The 13,822-nt window shown below is 37.8% G+C and overlaps 1 protein-coding gene across 1 annotated transcript in view; it reads left to right on the top strand.

The window, feature by feature from the left end:
- Nucleotides 1-13,822, top strand: part of LONP2 (lon peptidase 2, peroxisomal) — an 85,039-nt gene that overhangs the window by 18,529 nt on the left and 52,688 nt on the right. Inside the window, exon 7 of the mRNA XM_006043878.4 lies at nucleotides 4,879-5,137. Coding sequence (XP_006043940.4) covers nucleotides 4,879-5,137 — 259 coding nt within the window. The remainder of the gene's footprint in view (nucleotides 1-4,878; nucleotides 5,138-13,822) is intronic.

Consider the following 13,822-nt stretch of genomic DNA (forward strand, 5'->3'; position numbering starts at 1 on the left):
GGGGTAAGAAATATACTCAGTTGTCTTTCAGAATTTTCAGAATCATTTTATTTGCATTTGTTTCTGTTATTGGACTCTCTCGTTAAATTTACGTACAAGGTTTATTAAGTTCAGCAGTGGGTTGATTCTCTGAACTAATTTTGGTGTAAGAATTGTTGAATCTTGAGAATTGATCAGATATATTTTCCTGGCTAGTACAACTCTTACATTTAAAGCAGTGCTAGAAATTTTGAGAAGTGTTAGTCCCAAAACACATGTTTATGCCCCATATAAGGTATGCCATACATACTAGATTTCAGAATGCTGAATTTTTAATATTAAAAAATGTTTTTCTTAAAAAATACTTTTCCGTTAATCTACAGAGGAGCATACTCTCTGGTATCGAGAATTCAAAAAAAGCATTTTTGTCTCAAAGAGGGCCTAGAATGAAGCATATTTATGTTATATTAACTAGGCTAGGGCAGTATTAAAGTTAAAACAACCCTATTTTAATTAGTTTTTTTCATAGACTCACTTAGCGGATTTATTAATGTGTATGGCTAAAATTTTATATAAATGGAATGATTTAATATGTGCTCCTTTTTTTTTATTCTTTCACTTAGCATAATTACTTTAAAGCTCATCCATGTTACTGCATCTATCAGTAATTGGTTTATTCATTTAACAGTTGTTGGCCATTTGGGTTGTTTCCAGGTTTTGAACAACTGTATATAAAGCTATGTTGCTAAATTTATCTCTTAATTGACTTCATGTTTACATTCATGACAGTCTATTGCCTTCCAGTTGACGATGTTTTATGAGGTAAACTGAAGCTGAATTTCTTGGTTTAATTCTTAATTCAAAATTTTCTGGAAATGCCATAGTAAGATGCCTGCAGGGGAGCACGCGTTCCCATTGAATTAGCCCCTGGCTATCCCCTGACCAGTTTGAGCTCTGATGCCCGTCTGGATCTAGCGGGGCTATTAGGAAATCCCATTTTGGTTCAGATGGTCTTCTAGCTCCTGGCTGTACTGCGCCTGCTTGGAAGCGCGGTGGCCCCGTTCTGTGAGACTGGAGCAGGCGCTGTGCACGGTTAGTGTAGACCTAGGGGAGAGTGACAGTGCAGTTTCAGAGCGTTCACTTCATCTGCACGAGATGAAACGCCTTACATTTTGGTGTGTTTTGGACAGGTATTTGTATCATTAATGGAGTCATGATAATTTCCCAGCCCTGTTTTCTCTTTTGACAGTAGGGCTAGCGCATGATGTGAAACACATCTAGATAACTTGGTGACACCAAGGGTCTTGTTTTGAAATGTTGGTGTTCTCTTGGTGATGTTTTTCTGTGCTCTAGAATTTATCTTAACTAATGACTTATGAGACATGCAGGGTGCATACAGTATAATGACCTGAAGATACAAAATTGCAGGTTTTACTGTTTGCTGTTAGTAACCTAGTAAGTTGCCCTCAGCTTCCTCCCCTCCCACACTGGTCCTGTTTGTAAAGTGAAATTAATGACTAGCTAGGAATGTTTGTCAGGTTCATACAATGTCTCTTGTAGAGAATTGAAGGCAAAATGTTTACTTGAATGCAGAGTGCTAGCTCCCATTCTTTACTAAAATAACCAAGAAAATGTAAAAACAAAGCAGAGCTGTTTTTTTTTTTTTTTTACAACTCAGAGTTTTTGTTGGATGTCTGTCAGCATTAGAGATGCACGGCACTCATGTACCTATCACAAAAACACTTCTCATTGTTCACCATGTCAGTGGAGAACTGAAGGTGGATAATTTGTGCTGTAAAAGTAGTCATGTTGAGCTTCTAAACTAGTACTTTAGGCCTAAATACTTGTTACAAGTAAAATCATAAAACCGTGAAAAATGTCTTTCATACTCCTCAAAAAGAGAAGCTTACCTAAGTAGAGACAGTTACCCAAGCAAAGAGGAGTGAGTTGGAGGAAATAAGTTTGTTGATTTTCCTTCTTGAATGGAGGGAGTCAGTAGATACCATTTCAATCTTCTAATTGTAAACAGAGAAATAAATGTTGAAGTAAGTTTTACATTTTTTATGTTTAACTGTAAGTTTTATTCATAGTAGGAAGCATACATTTTGAGAAATTAAAAAGAATAATCAGAAAAGATGCATCCTGTATAGAAAAGATAACACAACAATAAGTAGCATGAAAATTTTCTTTCCTTAAAAGTTTGAAAGAATTGACTTAAAATTATCTTTACTTGGCATATTAGAAGAAATTCCTTCAGTGTTTTCATTTATTGTCTAAAGTACATAGATTCTGTTCTTAGTTTTGTTGTTGTGGTACAGTCGCTCAGTCATGTCTAGTTCTTTGTGACCCCATGGATTGCAGCATGCCAGGCTTCCCTGTCCTTCACTAGCTCCCGGAGCTTGCTCAAACTCATGTCCATTGAGTTGGTGATGCCATCCAACCATCTCATCCTCTGTTGCCCCTTTTCTTCCTGCCCTCAATTTTTCCCAGCATCAGAATATTTTCCAGTGAATCAGCTTTTCGCATCAGGTGGCCAAAGTATTGGAGTTTCAGCTTCAGCATCAGTCCTTCCAATGAATATTCAGGGTTGATTTCCTTTAGGACTGACTAGTTTGATCTCCTTGCTGTTCAAGGGACTCTGAAGAGTCTTCTGCAGCACCTCAGTTAAAAAGCATCAATTCTTCGGCTCTCGGCCTGTTTTTTTTTTAATGTATGTATTTTTTAATTGAAGGATAGTTGCTTTACAGAATTGTGTTGGTTTCTGCCAAATATCAGCATGAATCAGCCATAGGTATACATATCTTCCCTTCCTCTTGAATGCTCAGCCTTCTTTATGGTCCAACTCTCACATCTGTAAATGGCTACTGGAGAAACCATAGCTTTGACTATACAGACCTTTATTTGCGAAGTGATGTCTCTGCTTTTTAATACGCTATCTAGGTTCATCATAGCTTTTCTTCCAAGGAGCAAGTGTCTTTTAATTTCGTGGCTATAGTCAGCGTCTGCAGTGATTTTGGAGCCAAAGAAAATAAAGTCTGTCACGGTTTCTACTTTTTCCCCGTCTATATGCCATGAAGTGATGGGACCAGATGCCATGATCTTAGTTTTTTTAATGTTGAGTTTTAAGCCAGCTTTTTCACTCTCCTCTTTCACCTTCATCAAGAGGCTCTTAGTTCCTCATTGCTTTTTGCCATTAGGGTGGTGTCATCTGCATATCTGAGGTTATTGATATTTCTCCTGGCAATCTTGATTCCAGCTTGTGCTTCATCCAGCCCAGCTAGTTACTATATTTACTAAAGTTCATCAGAAGTGCAAGTTGCATTATAACAAATTCCTTTTCAGATACAAAATGACATTTTCTTGGAAAGTCATGCCCTTAGACATGATATAAATATATTGATAACTAAGTATTGAATCATCTTTGCATAACTGAAATCCCACTGGGACTCTGTAGATTACTCTTTGAATAGATTTGATTTACCAGCATTTGAATAATTAGAGCTATGCAAAGTGGAACTGGTCTGAAGTGGGTTTTTTCTTTACTGTAGTAGGTTTTGGTGTCAGGATTAGCATCATGAAATAGGAGACTTTGTTTCATTTATTCATATATTCATTGGTTGGCTTCTGAAGCCAGGGAAGGGGAAGAAATTTTTTTCTTCCCTTTCCAAATCGCTCAGCCAGGACTCTGACTAATTCAGTAGTATTGTGATTAATTTACATACATTATTGCTTAGCTGAATTTTTGTAGACTAGCTTGAGAACCAGGCCATTTTTTTTTTTTTCCTTATAGGAAAATGCATAGCATGTTCCAAATAACTGAATGAAAGAGTGGACTTCTGTGTTTTTCTCTCTCCCATTTTCTTTTCACTGTCAGTTTTGTGGTTGTGGATTATCCTCTGGCTGCCACCCAGCTGATAAATTCATTTTGGCTTGACCTATTATTTAATCTGTGATTATTTTAGATCCTAAAGCACCAGTAAACCTGATGAAAGCTTGGCTCTGGAAACAGGGCCTAATTCATACATTTCTGGTGAGATTTTAATAGATAGAACTTAGTTCTTCATGTCTTAATTTTTTTTTGACCCAGCTCTTCTGTTTTAGAAGATTAGCTAAAGGAAGTAATTTCAGAGGTATGTGGAGATTTAGTTACAGAGATTCACAGTGACGCATACTTTATAGCTGTCAAGATTTGTAGGTAACCTAAATGCTCAGCAATAGGGAATGGATAGTTAAATAATGGAATATTATGTAGCCACTAAACTGCTACTGAAGAATACATTTGACACTGAAAGATGTCCATATTATTTAAGTGGAAAAAACTTACTTTTCTGAAATTTGAAGACCTCGTATAATCTTAGTTTGAAAAATAGGTATATAAGTGTGTGTGCACGTACACACACACACACACACACACACACACAGAATGTGGAATAATGCGCACTGAAGTGAAGGTAGTGATTCTCTCTGTGGGGAAATGAGATTACCGGTGAGTATTTTCGTCCTTTTTTATTAGTGTCATCAGATTTTCTGGCATGAGCGTATATAACTAACATAATAAATAGAAAAAAACCACTTAAAAAGAACAAATACAAACACAAATTGAATATGTAGAAATATTCTACTTGTCTCCATAGAAATAACATGTATATAGAAAATCATTCCAAATGGAATGAGTATTAACTCCTTGAGTTTTTAATTGTGTAATATCTATTATTTCTATAAATACTTAAGCAAGAAAACCAAGTCCAGGTCTCTCTGAAGACTCATTTAGAAGAAACCAAGCCTGTTGTTATCACCTCTTTTTTCAAAAAGCTATTCTGGCTCTTGCCAGTCTGAAAAGGAGTTCTTCTGTTGAACAGCTCCATGTGCTCAGATTGTTTCTGTTGGGTTACTTGACAGATCGTCTGGACATTCGAGCAGCCCGAGTTCTGCTGGATAATGATCATTATGCCATGGAAAAATTGAAGAAAAGAGTGCTGGAATACTTGGCTGTGAGGCAGCTGAAAAACAACCTGAAGGGCCCCATTCTGTGCTTTGTTGGCCCTCCTGGGGTTGGTAAAACAAGTGTGGGAAGATCGGTGGCCAAGACCCTGGGCCGAGAGTTCCACAGGATTGCGCTTGGAGGCGTGTGTGATCAGTCTGACATTCGAGGACACAGGTAGAGGACCTCTCTCACTTTAATCTCTGATTCTCCTCCCTTTTCTAGAGACCCCTCATAAGTCAATGCATAATATAGATCTTTTCCTTAAAGTGGCTCTCTGTGATACCTTGATTGCAAAGGACATTTATGGTACTTACTTGCCTCTGCCGTCAAGGTATACCCAAACTAACCTTGATGTCTTTGTGATGGTGGATGGGGAGTCTATGCCTCAGCTTTCCTGGAATCTCATTATAATGCAATTATAAATCAGTTATTATTAAATATTATATCTTTATATTCATTTTGGCCCTATAACATTTCATAAATAATGACCTATAACTTTTTAGAGTTTAAGAAGTAAGTGCAAATAGCAGGCAAATAGGAGGAGGTAAGAAATCTTTGATAACAAATTTATTATGTTTGCAGTTTAAACTTTCTTTCAAGGAGGCTGGTTTGTAGTATGAAAATGAGTAATAAGGAGAAAAAATAACTAAGCCTTATCCTTGCATTTTTGACACCCTTTCCATAAAAATACATTAAACTATTAGAATTGTGTCTCTGATTAATCTGACATTATTAGAGTGAGATTTTCATGTTATGAAAAAATAATTAAGCCTTATCCTTGCATTTTTGACACCCTTTCCATAAAAATACATTAAACTATTAGAATTGTGTCTCTGATTAATCTGACATTATTAGAGTGAGATTTTCATGTTATGTTCATTGTTTTATTCTCTGTGGCTCAGATTGGAAGATGCTTTGGGAAAGCATGAACCTCTGTTTCATAGCTTCAGGTTGTGAGAAGACATACCTATGGTGTATGTGTTAAAGTACATTTAAAAATGTAGAACATTTAAGAATGTAGAAATTATGACTGCTTAAAAAAATATGATGCTGTATACTTAAAAGCATATGATGTTGACATACTACTAATATAAGGTAATATGTCAGTTATATCTGAATTAAAACAATTTTTTTTTAAAAGAGGGCATGTAACTTGGAATAGAAAGTAATTAAACTCAAGATAAACTCTGTCCTCAAGATCATACCCTTGATCTTGAAATTGCAAAAGCATTGCAGATTATAGGTAGGGGCTTTGGCAGGCCTGCCAGTGCAAGCATTGAGCAATTAGCAGTAGCCAAGGGTAACTTAAATGCATGTTTACAGCTTGATGAATATGGTTTAAACTTGAATTGTGGGAGAAAAAAGAATATGATGCTTTCATGACACCTTATTTTTCATTTGCCTTATTTGTGGGATCCTTAAGCAGGGGTGGGAAACTGTGGTTCTTTTTATTCTCTTTTACTTGCTTATTTACAATTCTTATGCAGTGAAGAAAAATCATTTCAAGATTTTCATAAACAAGCAATCAGGACTGCAGATTAGGTCAAGGAATCGGTCGGGGTTGGTCTTTGTGGCAATTTCCAATCACGTTTTTGTTGCCTAGAGTTTCTTATGCTCTTATGTGCCACTGGAGGCTGCAGTTCGCTTTTGTAAAGAAGTGGGCACCGTGGGCCAGTCCTAGAGAAGCTACATCTGTGGCCCGAGTCTTCAGGTTTTACGTACAGGGCTTTAGGGAGCTGTTCTCCATGCAAGAGACTTGATTCCTGCACTCTGAGTTGTCTTCATTTATTTCTTCCTTTTATCTGTGGCACATTATTGTGTGAGTATTTGATGAAATTTAGAGCGTGAGTTTGTGGAATTATTGTTATGTGAGATTAATGTCTTGGGCACATGACATGTAGGTATTTGTCCTTATTTCTTCCTACATTCGTGTTGATTATTTAGTAAGGCTTGGTGCCCAGCACACACTGAACATTCAATAAAAATTACCTTTCGTTATTTTAATTCTCAGTTCTCAGGAGGACATGTTTAGATTTATAAGCTTCAGTATGACTTTTCATAAAATTCAATCTGATTCTTAAATTGTACCTAAAATATCCTGTTTGGAACATTATGTAATTTGTGTGGCAGAATTGTGGAAAATGTATCCTTACGATGCCTGTTGGTGCATACATGTGTGCTGAGTCGCTTCAGTCATGTCCAACTCTTTGCAACTCTGTGGACTGTAGCCCACCAGGCTCCTCTGTCCATGGGCTGCTCCAGGCAAGAATACTGAAGTGGGTTGCCACGCCCTTCAGGACCCAGGGATTGTGATCTTCCCGATGCAGGGATCAAACCTGCACGTCTTACACGTCTTGCGCATTGGCAAGCGGGTTCTTTACCACTAGCGCCACCTGGGAAATCTGGTTGGTAGGCAATATATAAGGTCATAATCCTCACCACTTATTATGAGCATTGTTGGGTTTAAACAGATCCCTGTTTTAAATCTTTACTGAAACTGATCGGTAGAAAATTTGTTTTCTTTTTTCAAGTGAGTATACTTTTGTGTGTGTGACTGTGAAGAGAACTGAACCTAAAGAAAATGAAGTTTTTTTTTTTTTATGGATCTTTTGTGAAAGAATCTTGTGTATTGTGTATAAGCTTTTTTATGGTGCATGTTGAGGTTATGATCACTGACAAATAAAAGGTATGTGGGCTTGTCTGTGAATCATTCTATTAAGCCTGATTTTTCCATACACCGTGCTGGTAAACATGTACTTCCTAGCCGTCACTGTACCAGATGTTTTGCTGAACACTGCAGCAATCTGTGCTTGTGGTATTGGGGACTTAGTACCCACCCACCCCCTACATGACCAAAGCCTGGAGAAAGTTTCTGTTTGGAAACCTGTTGAGAAGCTGGTGGAGAGCCGGGAGTGCTGGATAACAGGAAGGCCAGTTGAGAGCAGAGTATGCGCTTGTGACAGTTACTGGTTGGAGGAGGTGATGAGGGGAGAGGAGACAGCAGAGGATTATAGCACCACCATGGGGTGGGGTTTGTGGGAACAAGTGGCTCCGCGTCACAGCTCAGGCATTTGGGGAACACCCAGGTCTTGGCATTTTAGTCCTGGTCACATGCTCACAAGCAGAGTTCACGCGGAGTTTTGTTTTTCAGCCTGTGAGTAGGCACTGCTGTTCAGCAGCCTTAAAATAGTCAAGAAGAAACAGAGCTGCCTTCTCTTATCTCCCTTGCTTGTTCTCTTGATCCTGCCACTCACTTTCCCCAGTTTCCCATGCATGGAGCGCCAGCCTCTTGGTAGAAGTGCCTGATATGTGGAGGAAGGTGCTAATAAGTTAGAAATTGATTTTAAAAACAACCTAAGATATTCTCTTTTAGAGTTAAAATGACAATGAGGTGGGAGATGGGAAGAAAAAGACTTGGTTTACATGTAAATCCTAGACTGGGAAAATAACAGTGATCTGACTGAACGTTGTCCCATTGTTTAAGTTCATGTTGTTTTGGTGGATTAGAGGAAGAACAGTCTTGTTTATGCTCCATATTAACTACTGCCTTTTTTCAATTTAATATTTCTCATTATCTCCATTGAGATTTTTGTCTATTTTTATAAGTCACAGAATCTCTGTGCCCATCAGTTTTTGACTTATATTTTAATAATTTAAATAATTTAATTATTTAAATATAAATAATTTAAATCAGTTCATAAACACTAAAGATAAAGTGACTTCTTTTGGGGTGAGGTTTTATAAAATCATGTTTGCATAATGATCTTTTTTCATTAGCTGTTCCTCAGTGAAATATATGTTGTGATATTTCTCAGGTTGTTGATGAGAGTAACCCTTTGAAAGTCACTTACTAGCTGTTTGTTCAGATGATAAAGTTATATCATTGTAAGGAATCCTCAGCTCAATTCTTAACCAATTTGAGAAGAAAAATGAACTTTTGCTTTTCACGTTGATAAATTTTCATATGTAACCTGAAATAGTGAGATTTTAAGTAAATTAGCTGTTTCATTATTAGTCTCTACAAGGGAAAAATAACTGAAGCAGCGAGGTTTTAAAATATTTTTAGCATAGTTCGCCAGACATGTTACTGTTTGCTCATCAGCCTCCTTTATAACGTGTATTTGCATATAGCTCTTCTTTGCCTCCGAAAAGCTTCCAGGTTTGTCTTGAGGCCGCAACCCACGACTTCCTCCACTAAGATAAATGCAGTCAGTGATGATCTTGCTCTCCTCTGGACTGTTGTGCTCCTTAATGATTAAATAATACAGGTCTCTGGCATTTCTAATACCTTTCTGTAGAGGTAAAATGTAAATATAGTAAAAGTAGAGCTCTGTAGGGTAGGGATTATTTTGTATTTTCTAATCCTCTGTACATTCTGTACTGCCGAGCACAGTGCCAAGCATGGTAAGTGCTCTGTAAGTGCTGTGTGAGTTCAAGTAAGATTAAAACATCTTGGAAATCAGGCAGTCCTTTGGATGAGGACATCCATGCAAATGACTGTCTAAGATTTAGGAATGACTGCTACAGAACAGTTTGATTTGTTTAGACATGCTATATTAAAGACTATTTTTAGTTCCTTAAAGACTGTTTTTCTGTTTTAAAAAGAGCTCATTAGGATTTCTTTTAGGTTTATTACTTTATCCAACTTGAGAAACACATACACACACACACACTGTATCCAACTTGAGATACACACACACACACACACACTCTCACACACACAAACACACACACACACCTGCCAGATTTTCATCAGGCAGCTTTTGCCCATTTTTAAAGCAATAGAGTTATCATCCTACCCTTTCAACTTAACATTATAACATAAACTTTTTATATTACTTAAAATTGTTTGTGAATATCACTTTAATAGTTTGTCTTGTAACCCATAAGTGCTCCTTCATTGGATAGGCATGAAAAAATTGATGGGAAAATGCCATTTTTTCCTCCCTCTCTACATACTGGAAAAGAAGTAAGGAAAGACACCCCTTATTCCTAACATTTAGATATCCTTGGCAGTGACAGAATGACCAGCCTCTTGGACTACGTTGGATTTGATTTGACTATATCTAGAGATGATGCGGTATAGTAAAATAGTTGATTGCCATGCAGCTGTAAGTAGATGATATTGTAATTTTATGTAGTTGTTTTCTCAAGTATAATACAGATTGCTTTTGGGAAAATTAAGAATGCTAATCTTGTAACTTAAATTTTGAACTATGTAGGCATTTTTGTTTTTGTATCTCACACACTGGTTGAATTGTCCTGATAAGCCTGTGGACAATTACAACAATAAGCCTAGGTAACAATTACAACTATGATCTATATATTTTCAAGTTCACGCGTATGGTTTAATTTTGAGAAAAACTCCAAGATAGTTATGTATTCAGGCTGAATAATAAGTAATTGGAGCTATACATTCTTAGAAAAATAAAAGGAAAACGTCCTCAAACTTTCCTGTATTGTACTATATTGCTTTCTAGATGTTGTATCATAAGGAAGAAGTATTTTGCCCTCGAAAGAGAGTATTTTGCCCTCAAAAAGGTTACAATTTGTAAAATCATTTATTTCCTACCTCTGTAGTTTCTCAGGATGCTAATTTGTTTTTCAAAATGTTTGTGTTTGTTTATTGAAAGAGAACATTTTTGTGTATATTTGTAAGTGTGTAGCACTTACAGCTACATTTTTTGTCATCTTATTCATATTCCAAAGGTTTCAGTTCAGTTCAGTCGCTCATTCATGTCCAACTCTTTGCGACCCCATGAACCGCAGCACGCCAGGCCTCTATCACCAACTCGTGGAGTCCACCCAAACCCATGTCCATTGAGTCGGTGATGCCATCCAGCCGTCTCATCCTCTGTCATCGCCTTCTCCTCCTGCCCTCCGTCTTTCCCAGCATCAGGTTTAGTCCAAAGGTTTAGTCATAGTATATTCTGTAACTTCAGTCAGTGAATTGCATGCTACCCATACCTTCTAGCAAAACACAGGCGCATTACAGATACTTTATATAGCTCACAGGCTCTGATCACAGTTGTCTTGGTTTGACATCTGGATTAGTGGTACACATTTGGGGGTCTCACCTGTGATGGAGGAGCTCTAGGGGCGTTGAACACTCTTGGGGCTGTTGTAACTGAGGCTTATGTGCCCACGGCTCAGAAAACCGAACTCTGACGGCAGGTTTGTAGCAAAGGAAGGGTTCATTGCAGGGTGCCCAGCAATCCTGTGGGAGACAAGCCTCAGATCCAGTTCCACTTGATCTTTGAGCAAGGGGTTTTTCTAAAGGCAGGGAACAAAGACGCTGGGGTTAATTATCATTGTGTGACATTTCTGTGACATTTCTTAATTATAGTTTCAAGAGTCTGAATGTCTCTGGTTTATGATTCTCTGGCCAGGTGGTCTATGGCTTGGGGCTCCTTGCCCTGGAGAAGCAACCTGAGTTGTATGTTAAACAATGAGACTTATAACAGCTGTCTCAATACACTGGCGATGTTATCGGCACCAGTCAGTCATCTGCCTCTGGTTGGTCAGTGTTGCATTAGTGCAGGATTGAGGTCAGAGGAGACAAGAAAGGAATAAAGTTTTGGATAGATTAATCATTAGCTCAGTAAGGGAACTTGGTCTGGGGGGGCTCGGTTTCACTATGAAAACACAATTATAAGAGTTGCTTCTGTGAGACAGACATTGAAATGGGACCCAAATTTAGGTGTAATGACACCTGCCTTTGTATCTTTTTCCAGGAAATTACAAGTGGACTTAAAGTAGCTATTACTAATAACAGTTACAGTTACATCTTTTGAAAGCTTACTGTGTGCCAGGCACTGGGCTGTGTGCTTTACCTATAATAGTCTCTCGTGATCTCATATAATTTATCAGGTTGGTATTGCCATTATCTGCATTTTAGCAGATGAGGAAACTGAGTCTTGGGTCATATTATTTATGCAAAGCAGTACTCAGAGACTTATATGACCGTAACCGTGGTCATAGATATTTTGGGTCCTGGCGTCATTCATCTGGTGTCTTTAAGCAAATAAAGGCTTCTATTTGGGAAACGATCTTACAGCTCTATATGCAGCATCTGATCTGTATTAAGACCCACTTTCCGTTATCAGAGTGCTCACTGGCTCTTTAGAGGAGCCCATATGCTTGGTATCCATGGGTAAAACCTAGGTCTTAAGTGTGAATCAGGAGAACTGCAGGGCCAGTACATGCTGCAGACATTGCATTATTGGAAAGATCCCTTTGTGAGAGGCGGTCAGGAAGAGTTTAGTAGGATCTCTGGGATTTACATAGGCAGGGAGGGTATTAAGAGCAGGAACTCACCATATTAACAAAGGTAAAAAAAAGTGTAAGGGGTATTAATAGAACCTCAGTTGTGGTTGGAAAGCCGGTGGTGGGGACTGGATTGTGAAGAACCCTGAATTCCAGACTGAAGAGTTTGGACCTTATCTTCTAGGTTCTGGGAAGCAGTAGAAAGCCTAGGAGGAGTTGTTTGTATACTATAACTAGTACTTCGATTTCTGCTGCTTCTTTAGAAAGGGCAGCCATCTAGAATATTATTTTCTCTGCATGACTGTAGGTCTAGAATCAGGACTTGGCTTTGAAATCTGCCTATCAAAAACAGTAAGGAAAGGAAAAGAAATTAATGCAGCAAGAAATGACCCTTAGAGCTTTGATGGTTTTTTTTTTTTTTTTTAAATTTTGCTTCCCTGCTTATTCACAGAAGGCTGACAAATCTGTCAGTTCTCCAGAGAGAGAATTTCAGAGAACTTATTACTTATGAGTCTTATCATTCCTATATCCTGTTCTGAAGTCTTGAATGTGCTAACTCCTCATTATAACCGGACAGCGTTTATTGTATCTGGTTCCAGGGCCTCAATCACTCCCCCAGATAAAAAGCATTCCTACGATATTCTTGAGGCTTTCTTGTCTTTTCAAAGGTCACGATTTACTCTGTCCTACTTTATACCAGTCATGTGGCAAGATTGCTCCGTGAGCCGGCTTTGTGCCGATCATGAGATATGGCCGCTGTCCCACTTGTCCTTGGTTTCTTTCTTGCAGGCTCTCACCCTTTCATGCCTCTTCACAAACAGCATTTGATTTCTCATGGCTTAGGCCGGAGGGTTATAATTAAAATCAGGAAATTGCTGCTTAAAATAAAGTTTCGCTGGCTTTGTAAAAAAGGCACTGGTTTTAGTTTGACAAACATATTTTTATTTCGTGTCATGCTCTGCATCTGTCAGTTATGTAGATGATTTTTGTTCAGATATGTTAAAGCAGCCTCTAACATTTGAATGCACAACCAAATGTCTGGCTGAGCTTGGTTATGCCAGTTGATGTATATAGGGTGAACGCAGTTTTATTCAAAAGGCAAGAATTAATGAAATTTTCTATAAATACTGTTGGTCCCAGATCCTCTTACTACTATGTGTAACAAATTATTGTCTATGAAAATAAAAAAGTTGGAATTTTTCTCTTTTTTTGGGTGGGGTCTGCAAGTATTTTGAGTGGACCTTTGAACCCATTCTCATTTCCTCCATGAATATGGTGATAATGTTTTAGCCAGCCCCGAGTCAGCCTTTTCAGACTGTAAAAAGGCAGTTACCTTGGGGTTTGGGAAGTGCCAGAAAGATGCCCGGAAAAGCTATGAAAAATATGGGAATTAAATTCATAGGGCTCTCTGGATGTTTTGGAATCTTGGAAGTGTAAGAATTGTAACTATGTGACTAAAGTATAATTTTTTTCAGTTTCACTAAGTGGTAAAATATCCAATATCATGGGTAATTTACAGTCAAAATTAAATAGAAAATAAGAATTGAATCTGATAATTCTTTGATGTATCACAGGGCTTTTAAAATTTATAGT

The sequence above is a fragment of the Bubalus bubalis genome, chromosome 18 (genome assembly GCF_019923935.1).
Source record: "Bubalus bubalis isolate 160015118507 breed Murrah chromosome 18, NDDB_SH_1, whole genome shotgun sequence".
NCBI classification, from domain to species: domain Eukaryota; kingdom Metazoa; phylum Chordata; class Mammalia; order Artiodactyla; family Bovidae; genus Bubalus; species Bubalus bubalis.